The 24,767-nt window shown below is 55.3% G+C and overlaps 2 protein-coding genes across 2 annotated transcripts; both read left to right on the forward strand.

The window, feature by feature from the left end:
- Window positions 1–4,476: 4,476 nt before the first annotated feature.
- Window positions 4,477–9,104, forward strand: RHO (rhodopsin). Its single transcript, XM_008574046.1, has 5 exons — window positions 4,477–4,919; window positions 6,983–7,151; window positions 8,325–8,490; window positions 8,588–8,827; window positions 8,915–9,104. The coding sequence occupies exons 1-5, from the start codon at window positions 4,559–4,561 to the stop codon at window positions 9,023–9,025; spliced, it is 1,047 nt and encodes a 348-aa protein (XP_008572268.1). The 5' UTR covers window positions 4,477–4,558; the 3' UTR covers window positions 9,026–9,104.
- Window positions 9,105–16,280: 7,176 nt separating this feature from the next.
- On the forward strand, window positions 16,281–23,686 carry LOC103591571 (histone H1oo). The gene is made up of 5 exons (XM_008574049.1): window positions 16,281–16,359; window positions 20,392–20,633; window positions 21,898–22,261; window positions 23,065–23,129; window positions 23,429–23,686. The coding sequence occupies exons 1-5, from the start codon at window positions 16,281–16,283 to the stop codon at window positions 23,684–23,686; spliced, it is 1,008 nt and encodes a 335-aa protein (XP_008572271.1).
- The last annotated feature ends 1,081 nt before the right edge of the window (window positions 23,687–24,767 follow it).

Genomic DNA, 24,767 nt, shown 5'->3' on the forward strand with positions numbered 1-24,767 from the left:
TCTTACCCTGGGCCAGGCTTAATCCCAGGACTCCCCAATCCTCCTCCACCCAGACTTCAGAATGTCTTCCTAGAGTGCACATCTGATCATGCCCCTCCCCTGCTGGTAACCTGCAGTGGTTCCCCACTGCCTCCAGCAGCCTCCTGGCCTGCCCTCCCCCACTGCCCTGCCAGCCAGCCTCCAGCCAGGGATGGGCTTCCACACCCAGCTGGCCCTTCCCCCTGCCCTGCCCCGGAGGCTCTTCCCTGAGGCAGCCTTCCTGGTCCACCTCCTGCTCCTCTGGGTCCCACAGCACTGGGGCTTGGGATAAATTCCCATCTCTCACGGTTATTAGTTTCCCCCTGTCTGCTGCTGCCTGAGACTGGGAGCTCCTTGAGGGCAGGTAGGATTCATCAGTGTCCTTAGCACCCAGCCTAGGGCCCGGCTCATAGAAGGTGTTTGGTAAATGCCAGGGAGGGAGGGAAGGTCTGTCTCCTTCCCTTATTCCCTCTTGACATTCTCAGCTCAGCCTAAGGCCTCCGCAGCCTTGGTGACGCAGCCAGGTGGGGCTAAGCCCTGTCAGGGAGGCCAGGCAGGAGGAGCAGGAGGAGGCGGAGGCTGCTGACCCAGCAGCGGCGCTCCTGCTGAGGTGTAGGGGCTATTTGTGCTACTGCCGGCTAAGCCCCTAATCCTCTGGCAGAGGCAGAGCCCTGCTCCTGGGCTCCAGAGGGGCTGGGGCTTGGGAACCCCAAGATGGTCTGTCTGTCTTCAGAGACAGACAACCCTGGCCCCGTCACCACCCCAGATGCTCCCCACAGCTCTTCCCCACACTGACCCAGGCTCAGAAAGCCACCCGCACTCGAGCTTGGCCATGGGTGGGGTGGGCTCCAGGGACCCCCTGGACTGCATGACACAGGAGACAAGGAGCTCAGGCTAGGGATGCTAAGGAGACTTAACCTCTGAGCCCCAGGTTCCTCCGGGTCAGAGAGGAGTGAGACCCCCCTCAACAGGGGTCAGGAGGGCTTGCTCATTCACTGACAGACACTGCCTGAGCACCTGCTATGGGCTGCGGGCTGTGAGGCAGCAGCAGCAGGCCGGGCCTGCGTCTGGAGAGCATCAGTCCATGCACAGACCGTAGGACCCAGGCCACAGCGAGAAGCTTGTAGAAAATGAGCATGGAGGGTGGGGCTCTGGTGGGTAGGATGGTCGGGTGGGGGGAGGACCTGCAAGGACCGGAGTGGGAGCTGAGACCTGAAGGACACAAATGTCAGCAACATGTAGCAATCACTCACCGGCTCTCCCAGCAGCCCTGGAGGTCAGCCCAAGTGTCATCCCCATTTCACAGAGTAGGGAACTGAGGCCCAGGGAGGGAGGGAGCAGCTGTGCCGAGGCTGCGAGGCCTCCTGCAGACATGAGGGCAGGTGTAAGGGGCCGTGCCAACTCCAGGAGACAGTGATATCTACACTGCAGGGTCTGAAGGTCCGTGAGCTGGGCCTGTAAATGGAAGTGGGTCCCCGAGATTTCCTAGCCCCAGCAAACTGAGGCCCAGGAGGGGAAATGGCACCTTCTGGGCTCTCATGGTGACTGAGAGACACAGGGTAGAATCCAGTGCCTCCCCCCTTCCCTCGGGGCTTCCACTTTCCGCCCCAGGCCTGTGTGACTCCTCTAGGCCTTTCCACCACCCCAGCAAACCCCTCTTCAGTCATTTATATCATAATGTGAACAACTGGCTGGTCTCCCTAAGAGCTGTCTTTGATGGAGGGGACGGGAAGGTGGTACCCCATGAAGCCGCGTTGTCTATGTGAGTTACAGCCCATGCTGTCACTGATTTGTCATGTGACTAGGTGACCCACTGTGGACTCTGGGCCTCAGTCTCTCCATCTGCAAACTGGAAGCTACAGGGAGGGTCAGAATAGGTGAATTCTAATGACCCTTCCAGCTCACTCTGAGCCTGTCGCTCTGAACAAAGAGTATTTTTGGTCTAAAAAGAAATGCTTTGTCATGCTTTACAGAATACAGAGCACCATCACCTCAGCCTTGGCCTTTCATCCACCATCACCACAGCCCTGTGAGGTTGGGATTGTTAACCTCTCACAGAGGAGGAACCCGAGATTTAGGAGAAGTACTTACTGGGATAATCTAGATCCACTCACTCACTCACTCGTTCATTCAACTAATATTCACTGAGCACCTTCCACGTGCCCGGCTCTTGGGAATACGTCAGTGAACAAAGCAGAGACCGCAGCTGTTTCTAGTGCAGGGAAAACAATTCACTATACTCCTGCTACTTGCCAGGCACTGAGCTGGGCTCTGGGGACTCGCCCTCATGGGCTCATAGTACAGCCCAGGAGATGGGCAGAAACACATGAACAGAGCACAAATTAAAAGCTTCCAAGCTGTCATCAGGATCAGGCGACAAGCAGGGCGTGGAGGTATACTGAGCTGTGCGAGGGTCGGGGGCTCAGCCCGCCAGGGCAGGCTGGGTGTGGGCTGGTCTTGACCTGGGGCATCTGTATAACCCCCGCTGTGTGGCCACCAGGGTCTGTGTCAGAATCAAACTCTCCACCTTGAGCTCATCAGCATTGGGCCTCACAACCTGGCCAAGCACCCTAGACTGAGAGGCCACACTCACCACCCCCTGTTCCTCAGCCACTGGGCCCTGACACCGCCCAGGACAGGCAGGGCCCTGGAACACAGGTGGGCTGGAGGACAGGGGCACTTTTCTGAGAAGACAGATCTAGGAATCCCAGGTGGGAAGAGAGACTGGGCCAGAGAGAGCTTATGGGACCAAAGTCTGGGAGACAGGGACACTTTCCTGGGTGGCCATCTGTCCCCAGCCTCAGGACCTTTGCACATGCTGTTCCACTGCCTGGACATCTTTGCCCCACAGACTGGCATGGCTGGTCCCCCCATCACTCAGTTCTCAGCTCAAGCTTCCCATTCTCAGAGGCCTTCCCGGGCTGTGGTGGATGACACTCAGGGGTCATGGCCAGACTCTCCTCACCGTTATTTGTCTCATCACTTGTTTAGGGCCCCCACCCCCTCCCCCCCACAGAAATGCCACTTCCTGCGGGCAGAGTCTTGGCCTTTCCTGCCCCCTGTGTGTCCCCCAGAACTGAGCGCCTTGTCTGGCACCCAGGAGGTGCTCAATACACGTGTGTTGGCTGGACAGTGGTCATCGAGTGCCCTCCACACCGCGTGCTCCCAGCACTCCCACAGACCACCCCATCTACCCACTTCATTCCCGGGAGGTGTCATGGTGCCCCTTTTGCAGATAGGAGGGGGACCCACCAGCCTCCATTTGCCCCCAAGCCATCTGCCCCAAAGCTCCCACTCTTTCCTCCCCACAGTGGGTCCGGCTGTCCTGGGACTAGACCTCATGGTGTCCCCAGACAGTGCCATCTGCCACAATGTCCCACCAGGCCTATTTCCAGGGTCGACCTCCCCTTCAGACTGGAGTCCCTGGGAGGCCAGGACCACACCTGCTCATAGTCCCGGATGCCGGGCCTTGCTCAAGGAGCCAGAGGGGCTCTGTCCTCTCCCTGCCTGTTGCCCCCTTCCCTGGCTCCCTCCTCTATCCTCCTCCCTCCCTCCCTCCCTCCAATCATATTTGGGGGCATTTGGGTCACCTTTCTGCCCCCGAGGTCTGCCTAAGCCACTGCACTCTGGTTAGTGCTGGGTTGCTCTGCTTGGCTTCTCCCAGGAGCCCCCCTGTCTCCATGGCCTCACATGCCCCCTCCCTGGGCTGGAATTTGTTTTTCCCCACATCCAAGGCCTCTCCAGCCTAGAAGCTCCCCAGGCATGGCCATCCCTTTCTCGATCTTGGTGTCCCCAGTGTTCTGCACATAAATGTTCAATGAACGAGTGAGCGAGTGAATTCCAATTCAATGCAACAAATAGTTACTGAGCTCCCAGATTGTGCCAGGCCGTGTGTCTGGCACAGAGAGAGCCAAAGCCAACAGGCTGCAGCCCCTGCCCTCACGAAGCTCATAATCTAGTTTCAGAGTCTGGTGACGTGATGAGCATGGAGGTGACTTAGGGAGGGAAGGAATAGGTGAGGGACTGAGTGAGGGCAAGAGAGAAAAGCCAGAGAGCCTCTCACTGTCTAAGAGCTTCTGGTCAGTTCAGAAAAAGACAAAGTCAGCTCATCTAAGCCTGGGAAATGGGCATGGAATACCAAGGTCCCAACCACAGGCCAAGGCCACCAGCCTGAGCTGGGCAGAAATTCTGGGAGGGAGCTTTGGACAGACAAATTGAGGGCAGCCTCCTTCCCTTTCCCAGGGTCCTGAGCACCTCCCTTCCCTGACCCCAGGCTTTTTCCTGGTGTCACCTTGGCCCCTCTTAGAATCCAATTAGGCCCCCAGTTGCAGCAGTGGGGATTAATATGATTATGAACACCCCCAATCTCCCAGATGCTGATTCAGCCAGGAGCTTAGGGAGGGGAGGTCACTTTATAAGGGTCTGGGGGGGGTGATCAGAGCCCAGAGTCGTCCAGCCAGAGCCCTGGGTGGCCGAGCTCAGGCCTCAGCAGCATCCTTGGGTCGGAGCAGCCCACGGGGCAGCCGCAAGGGCCACAGTCATGAACGGAACGGAGGGCCCGAACTTCTATGTCCCCTTCTCCAACGCGACGGGCGTGGTGCGCAGCCCCTTTGAGTACCCGCAGTACTACCTGGCTGAGCCATGGCAGTTCTCCATGCTGGCCGCCTACATGTTCCTGCTCATCGTGCTCGGCTTCCCCATCAACTTCCTCACGCTCTACGTCACCATCCAGCACAAGAAGCTGCGCACGCCTCTCAACTACATCCTGCTCAACCTGGCGGTGGCGGATCTCTTCATGGTCTTCGGTGGCTTCACCACCACCCTCTATACCTCTCTGCATGGATACTTCGTCTTCGGGCCCACGGGATGCAACCTGGAGGGCTTCTTTGCCACCCTAGGCGGTACGAGCTGGGTTGCGGGTGGGTGGCGGGTAGGAGTTAGGGAGCATGAAGGGGACAGTCCTGGGCTTGGAGATGGTGGCTGAGAGGCCCTCACCCCTCTCCTTCTCCCTCCAGCATTATCCAAAGCCCTCATTTATTCAATCAACAAGCACTGTTAGCCGCAATAAACCAGGCTGCTGTGTGTTGAGGGCAGGCATGGAATACAGCATTTATCTCATTTGGCTCTTGTAGAATTTTACAGCAAGGAAACTGTTGTCCAGAGAAGTCAAGGGCCTTGCTGGGGGTCACATAGGAACTGGGGCAGAGATGAGCCACATAGATGTGGCTCCTCAGGCCGTGTTCTGAACAACAAGCCGTCAGTTTCCCTGAGTGGCCGTGCTGGGTCAGACCAATGCTTGGTCCTGGGCAGAGGGTTGCACATGACAGCTCCCTGCCCTCCTGGGGCCCCGCGCCCAGGGCGGGAAGCAGATTCTCCGTTCTACAGTCATTGGGCTTTCCCTGAGCTGGGCAATAGGCTCAGTCCCCTGCCCCCCATCCCCCGCATCTTTCTGGCTCCCTTCCTGCACACCTGGTCCTGAGTGTCCCCAGCCTCTCTCCACACATGAATGCTTTCTGTGTTGGGACCTCATCCCCCTCTGGGGCAACCCCTGGGCAACCCCTTTCTGGAGACTGTGAGCACCTTTTTTTCCTCATTGGCAGCTGGCCAGTATGGGGACCCGAACCTGTGACTTTGGTGTTGTAAGGCTGTGTTCTACCCAACTGAGCTAACCGGCCAGCCCTTGAAGCAACCCCTTTCACAGGGAGCTTTGAAAGATGCCTTGGGCCGGCCCGGTGGCTCACTGGAGAGTACGCCGCTTGGGAGTGCGGTGGTGCTCCCGCCGAGGGTTCGGATCCCATGTGGAGACCGGTTCCCGCTCACTGGCTGAGCGTGGAGCGGACGCAACACCGAGGGTTGCGATCCCGTTACCGGTCAGTAAAAAAAAAGACAAAAAGAAAAAAAAAAAAGAAAGATGACTTCAAATATTTTCTTTCATTTGACTAGAAAACTGACCAGGGTGCTACAGGGATAATAGAGCCCATTTAGCAGATGAGAAAACTGAGGCAGGGAGAAGGGAAGAGGCTCATCCAGGGCTGTTGCAGGGCAGGGCCCGGAGCCTCAGTCTCCTGGCTCAGATCAAGGCAAGCCTCTCTGGGACACGAGAGACTCTAGAGGTAGTTATCACAAAGTGAGTGTGACAGAGAGAGCTCAGCACCAGCCACGGCATTGCTCCACCTGCCTTATGCATCCAGGGTACTGCCTGGGTGCCATTCTCAAGGAATCTACGGCCTCACCGTGTGTTTTCAATGATCACAGATCCCCCAGCCTCTGGCCAGAAGGTGGGGGTGACACAAACAGGTGGACATGTCCCTGCAGGGCCAGTCCCAGCTTCCAACTGCTGTCCAGGAGTAACTGTTAGCACCGCTCCCTCTTACTCCCAGAAGTGTCCCGGTTGGGTTGGTTAATTGCATGGCCCCCTTTCCGTTGAGCTTCTTGGAAGTGATATGTAGGGCAGACATCTGAATTCCATCAGTTTTCCTTCTTCTCCCTCTGGGAAAAACACACCCAACACTTCGTGGCCCCTGGGACAGGGTCCCACATGCCCAGGTGTTCCATTTCTCTAGAGGGAGAGGGAGGGGAGAGCTAGGAGCTCCGGGTTTCACTGCCACCTGCACTTCCCTCCAGCAGGGAACTCTGCCCGTCACCCTGTGAAGCAGGCTCCCCACGGGGCCCCCAGTCCAGTCCTGGCCCTGGAGCCTGACTGCAGTGTCCTCAGGAGCCCAGAGCCCTAGCAGAACTAAACTTGCCCCGACTGTGTGGAGTCTCTGCGCTCGCTCCCTCCCTCTGGGCCTACGGTCCCTCTGTCCCACGCCCCTTCCCTCCTGCTCTCCCTCCAAGCCTCTCGGTCCAGAGGCCTCCTCAGGTCCTGCTCCTGGTCGTCTTTCCCATCTAGGAGGAGGAGTGATCTCCTGAGACAGGTAGCAGGGCCACGTGCGTGGCGTGCTGACCGCTGACTGCCTTGCAGGTGAAATTGCGCTGTGGTCCTTGGTGGTCCTTGCCATCGAGCGCTATGTGGTGGTGTGCAAGCCCATGAGCAACTTCCGCTTTGGGGAGAACCATGCCATCATGGGCGTCGCCTTCACCTGGGTCATGGCATTGGCCTGCGCCTTCCCACCGCTCGTTGGCTGGTCCAGGTAATGGCTCTGACAGAAGGGAAGGGTCTCCAGGGGCTCTTCATAGGCTCCCCAGGCAGGACTCAAACCTGGGGCTGTCTGGTTCCAGGCACCAACCTCAAGTGCCCCCTGCCCCAAACATCCACCCTGGCAATGCTCCCGGGGTAGGGGTTTAGGGCGGGGGGAGAGAGGAGCAGACCTTAATATTGTTATGGGGCTGGTCCCACCTCCTGAGCCCTCACATCAAGGAGAATCCAAGATGCCCCAACCTTTAACCTTGGCTGTGTCCCTAATCCTCAACTAAGCCAGGGCCAAATTCCAATCCTCTTTTGTCCAGGGCTCCGGGGGCAGCTCCCCCTGACCTTGGGCCTCAGCACCTGGGGGATGGAGACTTCCCCTAGTTGGTGACATTGTGGCCCCTGGGACCTTGTGGTGCAGGTGGTGACATTGTGGCCCCTGGCCCACCAAGCCTCCCAGTCTTTGTCTGCAAATGAGGCTGAGAGATGGTGCGGACAGTAGTTGAGACAACCAGGTCTCTCTGCTTCCAGGAAGCCCCATTCTCTCCTACCTTTCCTCCTGTCTGTCTTCCGGGGCCCTTTCTCTCCCCTTGCTGAACTCGGCCCCCACCCGCTGGCTGTTTGCCTGGGTTTTATTCTGGTTTTCTGAGGTTAGTCTAATGTCACCATCCTCAGAAATCACCAGGGCCTCTCGTCTCCAGAAGCTGCGAAAAGATCCCTCCAATACCCCATGTGTCCATCTTTGGTCTAGAAAATGCTCTTATGCTGTTGTTAGGAAGACCCCAGTTTGCACAAACTGCCTGAAACACAGAGCTGAAGGGCATTTCCCTTCTGCCTACCGAGGGCAGCAGGTCTGGTGAGGAGACGCTGGGCAGGTCAGCAGTGGCAGGAAAGTGCTGGGGCCTGGGCAATGTGGCAGGAGACAGGGCACTCTAATCTGGTGGCACAGCCTCCAGACAGACAACAGCAACACTGTTCCACCAGGCACATCTGAATCTCTGCCGATTCCATCCCCACAGTCACCCAGCCAGGCAGATGTTTTATTACCCCCATTTTACAGAGGGGAAAGTCAGGCCCAGAGAGGGGCCAACCACAGGGCAGGTGCATTGGCAGGGCCAGGTGTGCTGGCTGGGGCCGTCCCCAAGCCCTTCATGGGTGGGGTCTCCCTTCTCCTCAGGTACATCCCCGAGGGCATGCAGTGCTCGTGTGGGATTGACTACTACACACCCAAGCCGGAGGTCAACAACGAGTCTTTCGTCATCTACATGTTCGTGGTCCACTTCACAATCCCCATGATCATCATCTTCTTCTGCTATGGACAGCTCGTCTTCACCGTCAAGGAGGTATGGGCCGGGGGGCAGGCTCGCGGCTCTGAGGGTCCAGCCCCACCCCTCCCACAGCCCAGTGCACACCCACAGCTCCCGCCCTGTGTCCCTGCAGGCGGCCGCCCAGCAGCAGGAGTCAGCCACCACACAGAAGGCAGAGAAGGAGGTCACCCGCATGGTCATCATCATGGTCATCGCTTTCCTGATCTGCTGGGTGCCCTACGCCAGCGTGGCGGCCTACATCTTCACCCACCAGGGCTCCAACTTTGGCCCCATCTTCATGACCATCCCGGCATTCTTTGCCAAGACCTCCGCTATCTACAACCCTGTCATCTACATTATGATGAACAAGCAGGTGCCTGCTGCTGCGCGGGAGGGTCCGGGTCCCCCAGGCGGTACAGCAGCACGGTGGCCGTGGGTGACCTGCGCCCTTGCCTTCCAGTTCCGGAACTGCATGCTGACCACCCTGTGCTGCGGCAAGAATCCGTTCGCCGAGGAGGAGGCCTCCACCACCGTCTCCAAGACGGAGACCAGCCAGGTGGCCCCGGCCTAAGCCCTGCCAAGGACTCTGTGGCCGACTGTAGGAGTCTCCCACCCCTCACACCCACCCCCAGCCACAGCCACCCCACCAGGAGCAGCGCCTGCCGCAACGAAGTCGCACAGGCATTCTGAGTTGTTTTTGTTGTTGTTGTCGTTGTTAAAGAAAGGATTAATGAGAGAAAAGTGAGGCTCCCTGCTTGGCAGAGATGGCCTGAGAAGGGACTCTACTAGGACCCCCGATCTGGAATCCCAAGCACCCAGGGGCCGGCGGGATCTGTACCCCTCCCCCCACAACTCATCTCTCAGGGACATGGGAATTCTTGCTCTCTGGAAAAGTGTCCCAGCTTAGGGATCAGTGTCTAGCACAAAATGGGGCACATAATAGGTGCTTAATAAATGCTAGATGGGTGAAGGAAGGAATGGAGGAATGAATGAAGGGATGAAGGAGCGGGGGAGCACACCTGTCCTCTCAGACCCCTTAGCAGCAGCGCCTCACGCTAGGCTGATGACTGGAACAGGCGACTCTCCCTCCCCAGGCCTCACCTTCATCCCCCACGAAATTGAAATCCCAGCTCCCTGGCCCTGCTGACATACAGCTGCGTGAAGACCAAATGAGATTGTGTGTGTGTGTGCGTGTGTGTGTGAGCACTTTGTAAATAGTACGGAGCTGTACAGATTACAGGTAATGTATGACTAGTAGCAATTAATATGATTAATTATGATGATTATCTCCTCTTGATAGTGACCATCCTGAGACTGGGCAAGGCTCCAAGCATGCAGACAATGGGGTTTTGCCCAGCCTCAGCTGGTTTTTAAAAATTAGCCAGGCATCAAGACCAGACCAGGGCTGGGGGCTGGGAAGCAGGAGGAACAGTCACAGGAATGCAGGATGCAGTCATCAGGCCTGAGAAAACCACACTGGTGTCTGGGACGTGGGACCTGAAGCCAAGGCCTGGGGTTTCATGTCCAGTGTGGAGCCCCAGGCCCAGTGCCTCCCCTTCCCAATGAGGCTTATCAAAAGACAGACCTTTCTCTCTGCTTCTGGAAACCACCTGCTCTCCTGCCCCAGCACCTTGGCCAGCATCTCCAGGCCAGTATGGAGCTTTTAGAAGCCATGCTTACCTGCCTACATTTAATGAAATGCCGAGTCCTTGTCTCAAAGAGCTTAGAAACAAAGAGTGGGAAATTTGGCAGGGCCCACCTTCCCTGGGGATGTTCATGGGTCCCAGTTTCCAGTGCCCTTGCCAGACCAGCCTGTCTTCAACAGCTGCTAGTGCACGCTCCATTCTGGAGAGTCTTTGCTCCGAAGCCAGTAGAAATCTGGGCATCAGAATTGAGCTACCTCGGTAACTGCCCCTCCTTCTTCACACACCAAAGCTGGAAGCTCTAGCTTTCCCCAGCTCTGCCTGGAGACTACAGCACATTGGGGCATTAAAAGCTCAGCTCTGATATTTGACATTAATGGTGGTGGTTTTTGTCATTCTCAAGCTCTTTGTCCGTGGGATGGATCGAAACTGGGCAGCATCCACCTGATCCCTAGTCCTGGGAGGCTGAATTGGGCCATGGGCAGAACCAAGTAGTCCAAAGCCCCCAGGGAAGAGGTGGAGGAAGCAGTCCTGGGAATGGGAAGACCCCACCTTTGGAGTCATAGAGACCCAGGTGACTGACTGGTGAAACCACAAAGCATTTTGTCACCTCTCTAAGCCTCCTTGTCTTCAAAAGGGAATCTTAAAACTGATCTTGAAGGGATTAGATGAGACTGTGGACTTTAAGTGGCCAGCCTGGCACACAACAGTGGGAGACTTTGGGAGTGCCAGGCCTCAGTGCAAAGCTGGCCTTACCAGAGGCCCCATCCCCAAGGGGAACTGGATGAAGATACAGCTCCCGAGAGTTACCCCCATCCTCCACGGTGGGAAAGGGTGGCAAGAGCCCAAGATGGGAGATCCTCAGTGCCATGGTGGGCTGGGGCAGGTAAGAGCTGGGGTCTCCATCTGCCACTCTTTGCTCTGTCTCCCCAGATGCTGTCAGTCAGGATGTCTTTGGTTGCAGGTGATGGGAACACAACTCAGCTGGGCTGAGGCAAAAGGGAGATGCTATTGACTCCTATTAACAGCAGCCCAGGGCTTCAGGCATGGCTGGGTGCCAGCACTCAGATGAGATGATTAGCTGTCTCTCCCCTTCTGGCTACATTTTCATCTGTGTTGGCTTCATTCTCAGGCTGACTATTTCCAAGAGGTGGCAGAAATGGCCCCCAGCAGTTCCAGGATGAGCAAGCCCTGCAGAAAGCAAGCTTCTCTTTCCCAATAGTTCCAGCAAAGGCCCTAGGTAGGGCTCTGATTGGTCAGGCCCGGGACATCTGATCATCTGTAAGCCCATCACCATGGCTGGGATGGGGACTCATCCTTTGATTGGCAAGGCCTAGGTCACATGCTCATCCCTGCAGCCCAAGATAGAGTCAGTGTCACATAAACCAAGAGGTGGGGAGAGGTAGGCTCCCCAAAGGAAGTCCTGGGGTGCAGTTACCAGAAGGACGAAGGCAGGAGGCCAGGTGGGCAGAACCAACATTGGCCCCGAGGGGATGGGCTCTGTGTATGTTGGTGATGGCCAGGAACATGGCTAGCCTCTCGCATCAGGGATGTGAGGGATAAGATTCCTATGGATGGTTCCAAAGTCTCCCCTCCATTTCAGATGCTGTGTTGGGCTGGGGGTGTCAGTGGACAGGACAGAGGCATTTCAACTGCCCTTCCATGCAGGCAGCCCGTCCTGGCACTCCCCCACCGTAGCTCCACTTACTCAAAGGAGTAGTACATTTGCCCCAGCCTCATATGCTGTGTTGGGCTGGGGGTGTCAGTGGACAGGACAGAGGCATTTCAACTGCCCTTCCATGTAGGCAGCCCATCCTGGCACTCCCCCACCGTAGCTCCACTTACTCAAAGGAGTAGTACATTTGCCCCAGCCTCATGTCCAGGGAAAAATTTTACTCTAAAACGAGAACCTTCTGTGGTTTTTCTTGGTAGAGAGGAAAATCCCTTTACTGCCTTAATTTACAGATGATTTGACAGCTACTTACTGGGCACCTGCCATATATAAAGGGAAAGTTGGTGACTTGGGCTGTGGAAATGGTGTCCTCATCTCATCTACAGGCTCCAGGAAGCCAACAGATTTATGGAGCGCAGGTTGTATACAATCGTCAGGCACCCCAACAGCTTGAGGTGCCCCCAGGGAGACAGCGGGTGCCCTTCCCAGCTGTGCGGGCAAGTCTTTGAACTGCTCTAGGCCCCTCAGCTATAAAGGAGAGAATCATCCTACTTGGTAGAACAATGTAGAGAAACTAATGAGATCTTTTATATAAAGGATGCTGTGTGCAGTAGGTGCTCAATGAACATATGTTCCCTTCGGAGAGATGTGAGCCAGGTGCAAAGGAGGCAGCCCCTGGTGCAGTGGGAGACAGACACGTGAGGAGACCACTAGAAGGGGGGCCAGGAAAGGGGGAGCAAGTGTTAACGATCCTCAATATCTATTCCCTTTCCTTCTATTAGTAATATCGCCCTAAGTTCTAGCTGCCCAGCACAAGGTAGCATCTCCCAGCGTCCCTTGCACCCGTTGTGGCATGATGTGAAGGTCCAGCCATGGGAGTGTACTCAGAAGTGACGTGTGCAGCCTCCGGGGTGTGCCCTTCAGAGAATGCAGGTGCCCTCCACTCCCGCTCTCTTCCCTCCCGCTGGCTGGAATGTGTCAGCCACATGCGACCATGACAGACTCAGGACGGAGAACGCCAAAGAGCCTGGCTCTCCCATGCTGCCTTCCCAGCCCTGGGCCACTCACACTGTAAGAATTTCATGAGGGAAGGGTTTTATGGTTTCTCATTTAAGCCACTGTTATTTTGGAGTTATAGCCAATTTCTTAACCAACACAGAGGGCTTCCGGGTTGCAACACGGGGTCTGAACTCAGAAAGATCTAGTGCAGGTCCTCTCTGAACTTCAGCTTCTTCACGTATAAACAAAATAGTGAATATAAAATATTCACATGGACATCGAATGTGGCAGCTGTTCTCATATCTACCCTGACCTCTATACATTTACTGACCTAACATCAGGAAAGAAAAATCACGAATGTCCCGATGTCACACGGGCTAGCATTACACAAATCAGACACTGCTTCAGGAAGTTCAGAACCGCGATCTTCAGAACTATAAGAGAGAACATATGTACGAGGACCCCATTCGGTGTTCCAGGATGGTAAAAAAGTTTCGGCAGGAGTCAAATTCCATACAGGCCTCAGTAAAAAAGTCACAGGAGTACACGAGCGGCCTGTCCTCTCCCCAGCAATTTGACGCTCATCATGGTAATTTCCCTGTAAAAAGGCAATCCTCTAGAGGAATTTTTAGATCACGCAGCACATTTTAGAACTTCTTTCTTCTTCCCTCCAAATGCAAAACTCTGTCCTGGCACAGCCGGGAGCAGGGTTTCAGATGAAGCTCGTGGGAATGTGTGTATTGCTGAGTGTTTCTCAGTTCTTGGAAATGCCCCACAAATGTGATCAAAATTGCTGCCCCGTTCGTGCCAGCTTCCATTTGCCTCTTTGCCTCATCTCATCTCCTGATCTAGCGAGGTTCCTTCCAGCAAATGGTTTGCAGGCCTCCCTCCACGCAGCCAAGCTGCACTCTGGGACTAGGACTTCCACAGCATCACAGCAATGGGTACTGAGCACCTGTGTGTGCCAGGTGCTGTGCTGGGCACAGGGGTACCACCAGGAACAAGACAGACGCAGCCCTGCCCCCACCCCTCCTTGCTCAAGGGCTAGAGATAGGCAAGGCAGATAGCACTTCAGAGTGCTAGAGGCTCCCGGGGAGCAAGTCCACGGGCTGGCAGCACCCACAGGAGGGCCCCTGACCTTCTGGGGTCAAGGAAGTCCTTTCCGAGGTAGTGGTATCTACACCAAGGTCAAAAGGATGAGTGGGAAATAGTCCAGAGAAGGACGGTGCAGGGTAAAAAGGGGACTTCTAGGCCACATTTATCAATTAGCTTGTACTGAATGACAAACAACCCAAAATTTTGTGGCTTAAAACAACAAACCACGTGTTGTTGCCCATGACTCTGCAGATCAGCCAGGCAGTTCTGTTGATCTGGTATAAGCTGGTCAACCTTGGCTGGGCTCATTCAAGCATCTGCGGTCAGCTAGAAGGTTGGCTGGGGACTGGCTGGCCGGCCCTCTGCTGGCTGCGCGACAGGGGCCTCTCAGCATGCAGCAGGCTGGCTAGGGCTTGTTCACACGGCAGTGGGACTGGCATAATGTCACTTCCACCATATCCCGTTGGTCAGAGCAAGTCACAAGGCCAGCTCAGATTCAAGGAATGTGGGAGAAGCAGCAAAGTTATGTTGCGAAGGGGCATGGATATGGGCAGGGGTGGGAACTGGGGCCATTTTTGCATCAATTTAGCACACACAGAGGAAACACAGGGGCCAAGGCAAGATTGCAGCACGTAGCATATTCCAGGAGCCATGGTGTGGTTGAATTGGAGGGTTCAAAGGGGAGGAAGGTTGCATGAGCAGACTGAAGAGCTTGAACTCTCACTCAAGGGCATTGGGAGCCAGGACGGGTGCTGGGCAGGGCAGTGAGGCCTATTTCGTTTTCGAACACTGACGGCCACGGCCTCCCTCACCCCAGACCTCTGGCGATTGAGAGTCCTGTGGGAAAATTCCAGCAAGGAAGAGACTGCACAAAGAAAAACGCAAGGCTGTTTTAAACCCATCCTCTCCAAATCCTATGCCCTTCTCAGAGGCAGCCACAGCTGTCAACCTGTCTGGATCCTTTCAGACCTTCTGTGCCTTCATGCACACATGAGTTTTGTCCTGAGAAGTGGGAGTGTATTCCAGATGCATTATGGTTCCTTCATTTTCACTGCTGTATACTCTTCCACTGCGTGAATAGACCACTCTACGCTTGATGGCCATTTAAGTTGTTTTGAATTTTTACCGAGATTGCAGTAGACATCCTTGTATGTCAGTGTAAATGTTTCTCTTGGGTTTATCCCTAGGGCGAAATGGCTGGTGTGGAGTGAGTCCATCTTTAGGCGCATTAGACATTGCTGAGCTGCTTTCCATGGTGGCTGCCAGGTGGCCCTCCCAGCAGCCATGCATTTCGTCATGTTCTTGACACTTGGTACTAATAGACACTTAAATATTTGTCACTCTGCTGGGTTTGAAACACATCCTCATCCTTGTTTTAATCTACCTTGTCATTTTAAGTGGCTGCGGAGTATTCTAGAGAGTGAATAATGTGGCCCGGCTCCGGGTGGTTTGCTCAGAAGTTAGTACCGTTTGCTTGTTTGTTTGTTTTCCTTTTGAAATAGCGTAGCACTGCTTTTAGGAGGGACAAGTGGAGTGGCTGGACTCAAGGCAGTACCTTCCAAAGCAGCCGTACCCGTTTATGCCTGGCAGGGACAGCGAGGGCTGGTCCCCTGCAGCCTCGCCGACACTCCTGTCACTGTCAGTGTGATGGGAAAGTAACATCTCGTCACCATTCAATCTGAGTTTCCCTGAATGCTGAGGAGGCCGTGTCTGCCCGCCTTTCTTGTGAACTGCCCATTTACATGCTTTGTCCATCTCCCCACTGGACCCTGTCCTTACTCATGAAGACTTTTGCTAAGCAATTTTATTTAAAAATTGCTCCTTGGACCCTCATAATTTCTTTCTTAAAGACAACACGAAATAAAACTAGGGCACAGGCTCTGAGAGCCTAGCTGACATCAGGAGAGGCTGTGGCCTGACCTGGGGTGTCTGCTCCAGGTAAAACCCCGCTGGGCAGCCTCCAACTGCTAAGTTTTGAGAAACTGAGGCCGGCAGTGACCTGAGAACAGAGGCAACGCTGGGGCCGCCCATTACTCACCTGGTGGGATTGGAGGGCCTCGGAGGCCACCTTGCCAACCCAGGTGCCCCCAATTCCCCATCAGCATTTGCAGTCCTTGGTGGGCAGAGGGTATGGGAGGGATGGGGCGTCTCATCCCCCATCATTTCTCTGTGGAGACAGAGACCCAGAGAAGTCAAGCAACCTACTCAAAGTCACACAGGAGTGGGTGGCCGAGCCGCTCCTGTGTGGAAGGCAGGGCTGCCGTGCGCCATCCCACCCCTCCTGCCGCAGTCAGCAGCTCAGAGCCCAATCAGTGCTAATTGGAGTGGTGGGGCCGGCTGCTGGTATATAAGACCAGCACGCAGGCTGCAGTCTTACGCCTGGGGGAGGGGGTCAGCCAGCTGCGTATGCCTGCCTGATGGATCCCGGCAATGCCACAACCGCCCTGACCTCCACGGCGGCAGGGTCCTCTGGGTCCTCCAGGTCTGAAAAGCCAGGTGAGCCCTCCCTCATCCCTGCAAGCCCATTCCCCAGGCTGTCTGGGCCCCTCCTCCCACTCTCCTTGTCCTCTCCCAGCCTGACCCCAGCACCCACCCTGGAAGCCTCTGAGTTCGACTGCCCATTTGGCAGAAGGGCTGATGCCATGGGATCAGGGGCTTGGTAGGGGTTGGGGGCTGAGGCCAGCCCAGCTCAGAGGATGAAAGCAAGCAGGGCCTCCCCGGCTGGAGCCCATTTCCATGGGGGGAGATGCTGGTAGTCTGGGCTACAGCTGTAGGGCATCTAGCTAGAGGGACTAGAGCCAGGAGCATTTGATGCAGGGCTGGGCTTCCCAATTTTCAATCAACAAATGACTCAGAGATCCTCTGGGTAGATGGTTCCACCAAGGCAAACCAGACCCAGTCTACGCCTGTGAGGAGCTCCTGGTCTGATGGGAAGGCCTGTCTCATTAATAGATGCCATTTAATAATGTGGTGGTGGTAACCCAGAGAGCTGTGGAAGCCCAGAAGAGTCCAGTAACCCACTATGGGAGATCAGGGAGGGCTTCCTGGAGGAGGTGACCCTTGAAGGATGGATAAGCCTCACCCAGGTCAAGTGTTCTGAGCATTTGCAAAGGCTTCCGGGTGGAGGGAGAGGTGGTCCAGGTGCCAAGGAGTACAAGTGCAGAGTTGTTCATCCTAGCTTGGGAAGCCAGGGAAGATATCAAAATCAAGGTGCTTTGGGGACCTTGAAGGATGAGTAAGAGTTTCCTGGATGACCAAAGAGAAAGGTATCCTGTGCAGACAGAACAGCATAGGCAAAGGCACAGAGGCCACCATGCTGCTACAGCATCTGGGCAGCTACGAGTCTTCCTCTTGGCTTGGGTAGAGTTGGCAGGAACAGTAGGGAGGGGGAAGGGCCGATCAGATGGAGCCTCCAAGGCCATCTGCAGGTGGTTGACTCATATGGAAGGCAATGAGGAGCCACGGCAGGTTTACAGCAGAGAGGTGAGGGCGGTGAGACGTGATGGGGAGAGTGATTGGAAGGGGAGAGAGGCAGCGGGAGGAGGCTGGGACTGTGGGGATGGAGAGAAGCCAGAATGCAGGGAGAAAAGCCTATGGTGAGGCGTGGAGTAGATGTGGGTGGGGAGGGGAGGTCCAGGATGGCCCCTGGGTTCTTGATTGGATGTCCGAGTAGGTATGGGGAGGGGGCACGTCATTCCTGGGAGAGAGAAGATGGAGGGCAGGTTTGGGAGAGGTGTGAGTTCTATTCTGGACATCCTCGTATACCACAGGCCTAATGATGGGCTGGGAGACAGGCCTGGGGAAGACCCTTGGGGGTGTCTTGCTGGAAGAGGGCATGGTTTGGGGGAGGCAGAAGAGGGGTTGGAGCTACTGCCAGAGGTCAGGCTGGAGGAGCCCTTGGGAAGCCCTGTAACGCTGTGGCTGGGAAGGCTCAGACCTCTTTAGAGGCCCCCATCCCCACCATACAGATGGGAAGACTGAGGCTCCCAAGGTTCCAGGATTGACTGAGCCAGGACTCCACTGACTCACAGGCTTCGGCCCCAAAATGAATATTTCCAGATACTTGGCTCTTCTGGCCAGGAGACAGGAGGGGTTGAATTGTATTAGGCCTCTTTACACTAGATCTAGAGTTTCAGGTGGGTTTTTTCCCTACTTTAAAATTTGGTATTTTTTTTTTAAAATATATTGTAGCCAATTGATTCCTTTTTTTGTCTTAAAGTTAGTTAATTGGTGAGAAATCAACATTTCCAATCATCACATTTAAATCCTGTCTCATTTAAATCCCTTCTAAGCACCCCATGGTGAATGACAATTTCTCATGCTCCCTGTCCCTTGATCCTATTCTCATTTGCAACTTTTAAAAATAACAGCTTGAGAGACGACTCACATACCATACAACTGGCTCATTTAAAGGGGACAGTGACTTTTACCCTATTCACAAGGTTGTGTATCCATCTCCACAATCAATTTCAGGATATTTTCATCACCTCAAAATGAAAACCTGTCACCATCAGCAGTCACTCTCCGTTCCCCTCCTCCAACCTCCAGCCTCTAGAAACTACCTAACTACTTTCTGCATCTAAGGATTTGCCTATTCTGGTCATTTCATATAAATGGAATTGTACAGTATGTGGCTTTCTGTGACTGGCTGCTTTCACTTAGCATGTTTTGAGGGTCCATGCATTTCATAGCATGTATCAGTACTTCATTCCTTTTTATGGCTTGATAGAGTTTGGATGTGTTGTCCCCCCCAAAACTCATGTGGAAATCTGATCCCCAATGTGGCTCTGTTGGGAGCTGTTTGGGTCATGGGGGCGGATCCCTCATGAATGGATTAATGCTCTCCCTGGGGGACAGGGGATTAATGAGTGAGTTTTTGCTCTGTTAGTTCCTGTGAGAGCTGATTGTTTAAAAGACCCTGGCACCTTCTCTCTCCCTCTTGCTTCCTCTCTCCATGTGATCTGCTTGTACCCGCTGGCTGCCTGCCACTTTCCTCCATGAGTAGAAGCAGCCTGAGGCCTGCATGAGATGCAGCTGTCCCAGAATCATGAGCCAAATAAACCTCTGTTCTTTAGAAATTACCCATTCTCAGGTATTCTGTTACAGCAACACAAAACGGACTACTAATACATGGCTGAATAATATTCCATTGCATGTATGAGGGTCCTTCAAAAAGTTCATGGAAAAACAGAATTGAAAGATAATGTGAGTCTTTCCATGAGCTTTTTGAAGTGCCCTCATATAGATCACATTTTGTTTATCCATTGCTCCATCATTCATCACGGACATTGAGTTGTTTCCATTTTGGGTTATTATGGATAATGCTGCTATGAACATTCATACACAAGTGTTTGTGTGGACACCTGTTTTCATTTCTCTTGGGTATATACCTAGGAGTGAGATTCTTTTGTAACTTTTTATTATGAAAACTTTCAAAGGAGTTCTAAAGTGGATCACAGGATGGTATGTGAGTCTCCTCCCCTGTACCTGTCACCCAATTCAATGTCATCAGCTCCTGGCTACTCTTGTTTTGTCTGGCCTATTTTGAAGCAAATGCCTGGCATCATTTCATCTGTAAATAGTCCAGTATTTATCTTTAACAGATGAGGGTCCTTTTTTAAAAAAAAATTCATAGCGGGCCGGCCCGGTGGCGCACTGCTATGGTGCACCTCTTGGGAAGTGCGGTGGCGCTCCCGCCGAGGGTTCGGATCCCACATGCAGACTGGTTCCCGCTCGCTGGCTGAGCGAGGTGCGGGAGCAACACCGAGGGCTGCGATCCCATGGCCGGTCCCGGTCCGGTACGGGCGCGACACTGAGGGTTGCGATCCGTTGCCGGTCACGAAAAAAGACAAAAAAAAAAATTCATAGCATTAGCACACCTGAAACAACAAATACCCTCCTTAATATCATTCAGTATTTCCTTCCAGCAGTTGCATCCATCTGGTTTTTCTTTTTCCCCAGTTGGCTTCTTCGAGTTTTGCTCTGCGTCTGAGCAGAGACCCCTGTTGTGTTTGCATGAGAAGTCTCCTAAGCATCTTTCATCTGTAGGGAGCCCCTCCTACTTTCTCTTTTCCTCGTTTTTTGTTTTGTTTTTTGGCAGCTAGCCGGTTGGGAATCTGAATCCATGACCTTGGTGTCATGGATTCCATGTCAGGTGGCTCTGACCCCCTGAGCTAGCCAGTAGCCCTTTGCCTTGTTGATTGGTAGAAGAAGCCAGGCTGTGCACCCCAGAGTGCCCTCAGTCTGATCTCACCCCTGTGGCCACCTCACAGAGCCATCTGAAGTCCTATGTACTAGTTAGATCTAGACAGTCAACCCAATTTAGGTCTGTTTTTAAAAGGAATGTTTACTTCGTTAAAAAAGACTCAATGAGCCTCACCAGGGATGGTGACCACCAGGAACCCCCAGGCCGGGGTCAGTGGCTCAGATGGGGAAAGAGGTGTGTTCAAGCCCCATGCCTGGCCCACGTGAGTCCCTTGGCCTGAGGGTGGCCTGGGCTCTGAGTGGCATCCAGCTGTCCTCCCGCAGGCCCGGGGCGGCGGCGCCACCCGCCAGTGCTGCGCATGGTGCTGGAGGCACTGCGCGCGGGGGAGCAGCGACAGGGCACGTCGGTGGCCGCCATCAAGCTCTACGTGCTGCACAAGTACCCAACAGTGGACACTGGCCGCTTCAGGCACCTGCTCAAGCAGGCGCTGGCCTCCGGCGTGCGCCAGGGCCTCCTCGTCAGGCCTGCCAACTCCAAGGCCAGAGGCGCCACCGGCAGCTTCAAGGTGAGGCCTGCAGAGGGCGGCTGCCAGCCTGCGGGAGGACAGCCCCAGGGATGATGGGGTCCTGCTCGCCTGTGCCCCTGCCCTGGATGTCCCCACTCCTGCCACCCCCCTGCCCTCTCTTCCTGTTCTGGCCCTCATGTCTCAACTGGGACACCCTCTGCCATCTGTGCCCTGTCTGAGCTTCCACCCGCCCGGGTCACCCTGTTGGTGTCCATATCCATCCCTGTTGGGATGTTTTCAGGGACCAGGGTTGTGTCAGCGTGTTCACTTCTGGGTCCCGGGCGCCCAGCCCCCTCCTGCATCCCTCACCACAGCACTGGGGTCTGCTCCCCACTCTCTCTGGCTCCAAACCCAGGGCAAGTGCTGGCAGCTCCCCGAGCAGCCACGTCCTCCCCTTTCACAGGGGAGGGTCCCATCCTGGTAAGGAGTCTCCAAGGGAGGGGACTTGTTCAGGGCAGATCACCCAGAGCTGAGGGCAGATTTGGGATGAAATTGAACCCCAGCATCGGGATTGCCATCAGCCACCAGGAAAATCTCAGGGACCTCGACACTGGATCTGTGTTATTGCTGTACCCAGCATCTTGCCTAACTTCTGGCACATAGCAGTTGCTGTGATAGTTGCCGTAGAACACTGTGGAACATTCTCAGCCTTCCATGTGCCTGTCCCTGTGGTTACCAGGTGACTGACCACAGGAAGTCCCACCCTCGTGGAACTCCTAGGTGTGGGTCAGAGTTTGCAGTCTAAGCCATGGCAAGGCCAGGTGGATAGGGCAGGGCGAAGGGGAGGAGCAAGGGTCACTGGAGGAGCCCTCACATGCCCCTGACACAACCTCTGTGATGGTCCCCATTGCATAGATGAGAGGACTGAGGCCAGTGCAGGGAAGAGAAGCTGGGCTAAGTTGCCCAGCTGGAGAGGGTTGGAGGAAGTTGTGAGGTCAGAGCTATCTGACCTAGAAGCCTGCTGGGCATCAAGGGCAGAGGTGGGGTTCTGCGGGGGCATGGAGACGTGGTGCAGGGCTGGGGGTGGGAGGAGAGGGAGGTGGAATCCACAGGAAAGCATGGGGTGGGGGGTGGTCAAGGACAGGAGTGGGAGGAGATGTCGGGCATGTAGGAGCGGGTGGTGCGTCCTCTCCCCCCGCCCCTGACCTCCTCCTTAGCCCTCCACTTGGAACAGGGCCTCCTTCTCAGAGTCTTGTGGAGGGTGTAGGGGCATGGGACACCCAGAACCCCCACTCTCAATCCCCCTCATGCTCTCCTCCTCCAGTTAGTTCCCAAACACAAGAGGGCAATCCAGTCCAGGAAGAAGCCCACCCCGATGGCCCCCAGGAGAGCCGGTGAGGCCAAAGAGAAGGCTCCCAAGAAACCAAGTAAGACAATGAAGGACACGTCCGACTTGGGCAAGGTGGAGAAAGTAGCCAAGAAGCCGGGAGAGGTGAGGAAGGCTCCTCCCAAGCCAGGCGCAGCCAGGGAGAAGGCCTTCCAGAAAGGCAGCAAGGCCAAGAACATCGAGGCAAAACTGGGTGAGGCTAGGAAGGGTCCCCCAAAACTGGACAAGGCCACGCAGGCCCCTTCCAGTGCCAACGGGCTCAGCAGGAAGCCAAAGGTCAAAGGCAGCAGGAGCAGCCGAGGTGGGTGTTTGACCGCAGTGAGATGAGGGCGTGGGGACAGTGCTTTCCAGCAGCCATTGGGGTGGTGGGATGCAGGGTCCAGCTCTGGGGAGGGGTTTCCTTACTTAGTCAATGTGCTCTGGGTGTTGGCTTGACCTGGAGAGATGGAGAATGCACAGTAGCTGGTGGGAGGAAGGGGACAGACATTTCAAGGGTTATAATGGGGAGGCAGAGAGGCCCCATGACCCCTGAGAGACCAGGGTTCAGGGAAGGCTTCCTGGAGGAGGTGTCCCTGGCGGGAGAACAGCCTGTACAAAGGCCTGGAGGCATAAAGAAGGTGGAGCTTTTGAGAAACTGCAGATAGTCTGTGTCTCTGAAGTGTCAGGAGGCAGACGCTGGAGGAGGAGCTGTGGAGGGCAGCCAGGAGTCTGGGCTTTATGTGGAGGACGATGAGGAGCCATGGAAGGATTCTGACAGGGAGCAGCTGGGCTCAGAGTTAGTCTCAAATGTATCCTGGCTGCCCTGTGGGAGATGAACTAAAGGCGAGGCCGACAGACCGTTAGGAGCCTGTGGGGTCAGCAGCTGTGGAGCAGGGGGTCTGCCCCGGTGCTTTCCAGTGAATCCTCCAACCGCGCCATGAGGCAGACGCTGTTAGCCCCAGTTTGCAGACTAGGGCGCCGAGGCTCAGAGTGGCTAAACTTACCCCATGTGACACAGTGTCTGAGGGAGGACTGAGGTTCTGGAGCCCTTGAACCTTCCAGCCCCCCCAGCAGCTCCTCCTGAAACGAGTCCTTTCCGTGTCCCCCTCCCCCTCCAACTTGCAGGAGCTGCTGAGGCCCACAGGAAAACAAAGGCTGGCAGCAAGAGTTCAAGACCCACAGCCAACAAGGTGAGTGCCTGCGTCTGGCTCCCCACCCTGGATAAGCCAGAGCTCAGATGTCCCGCACCCAGGGGAAGGGGGGTATATTGCTTTTCCTACAAAGGCAGTCCACCTTCTCCTTTCTGGCCCTCCGGCACCTGTGGGGGGTTGCCATCCCCATATTACAGATAAGGGACTGAGGCTTGGAGAGGTGGTGTCATTTGTCCAAGCCCAGCCAGAGGCAGGAATTCAACCCTGCAAACGTGGCTCTGAGCTGTGTGCCCAGCCCTGCCCAGCTGTCTCCTTGTTCCTGGTTTACTTTCTTATAGGTCAAGAATGGTGCTGCTTCCCCAACCAAAAAGAAGACGGGGGCCCAGGCCCTGGCCCGTAAAGGGGCAGCTGCCCTGGGGGCTGAGGAGGGGCCAAAAGCCAGGGGAGCTGCTCCTGCTAAGGGCAGTGAGGCCAAGGTGGCACCTGCACACCTAGCCAGGAAGACAGAGGCCCCCAAGGGCTGGAGAAGGCCTGGGCTGCCCACGAAGGCCTTGTCATCCAAGGTGTCCAGCAAGAAGGCCAAAGCTGAGATCTAGAGGCTGGGTGGAGAGAGACTGAGATTCTGCTTGAGTTTTTATTCCCCCCAAACCATCACTCTATTTAATTGTAACCTATTTATCAATAAAGACTTTTTTTCTTCACAAATTGGTGTGGGCAGAGGCTGAGGTTCAGGAATTTGGCCATTTGGTCCCTCATAACCTTCCGCTGAGCATCTACTACTTACCTGGCCAGTGCTGGGGCCCAGAGGGGGCTCCCATTCTGAGGGACACAGACTTTACAAGGTGAGGGGCTGGGGCCCAGGTGCCTGGCCACAGAGGGGGGCACAGGAGGGGTGTTTAACTCAGCCCTGAGATCTGAGGCTGCTTCTGGGAGGAGGTGGCTGGAAGGTGTGGTTGAAGGAGTGGGATTCATGGCTTTGAGAGGAGCCTGGGGGGAAGGTACGAGCCATTGGGCAGTGGGGAACGGGGCAGGAAGGCCCCGGGCAGCAGTAGACTTCTCCTTGGGAGCAGTGGGGAGTCGGGAAGGGTTGTAGGTGGAGGGGGGGCGACTGCTGTGGTGTTTAGAAAGGGCCCTCTGGTCTGCGATGCCTCTTAAGTCCTCGATCCCTTCCTTCCTGCAGCCAGTCCACAACTAATTAGCGAGCACAGCTGTGAGCTGGGCCTGGCTGCAGTCAACGAGCCTCCAGTCCAGAGGAGACATAGCTCTGTGCCCCAGCGGGTGCCTGTGTGCTGCAGAAGCAGGGTAGGGCTTCAGAGGGGCAGGTGCAGCTAGCTGCTGTCGTAGATAGGGTAGGGAGGCATCTCTGAGGAGGGGGCATCACAGCAGGGATCCGTGTCTGTAGGGGAGGAGCACTCAAGCCAGAAGGAAGAGAAGGGGCAAAGGCCCTGAGGTGGAACATGCTGGAAAGGCTCAAGAAGGTCTGGAAAGGCCTGTGTGGCTGGAGTTCAATGAGAGGAGGACAGTTGTGGGAGATGAGGTCTGCGGTGCTTTAAAAACCTCTGTGACATCCTCCCATGGACAAGTGGAGTCTATGTCCCTGACCTTGAATCTGGACTCTGATTGCTTGACCAGTAGAATACAGTGACATTAACACCATGACGATCTCTAGGCCCTGAC

This window comes from Galeopterus variegatus, unplaced genomic scaffold (assembly GCF_000696425.1).
Source record: "Galeopterus variegatus unplaced genomic scaffold, G_variegatus-3.0.2 Scaffold990, whole genome shotgun sequence".
Classification (NCBI taxonomy): domain Eukaryota; kingdom Metazoa; phylum Chordata; class Mammalia; order Dermoptera; family Cynocephalidae; genus Galeopterus; species Galeopterus variegatus.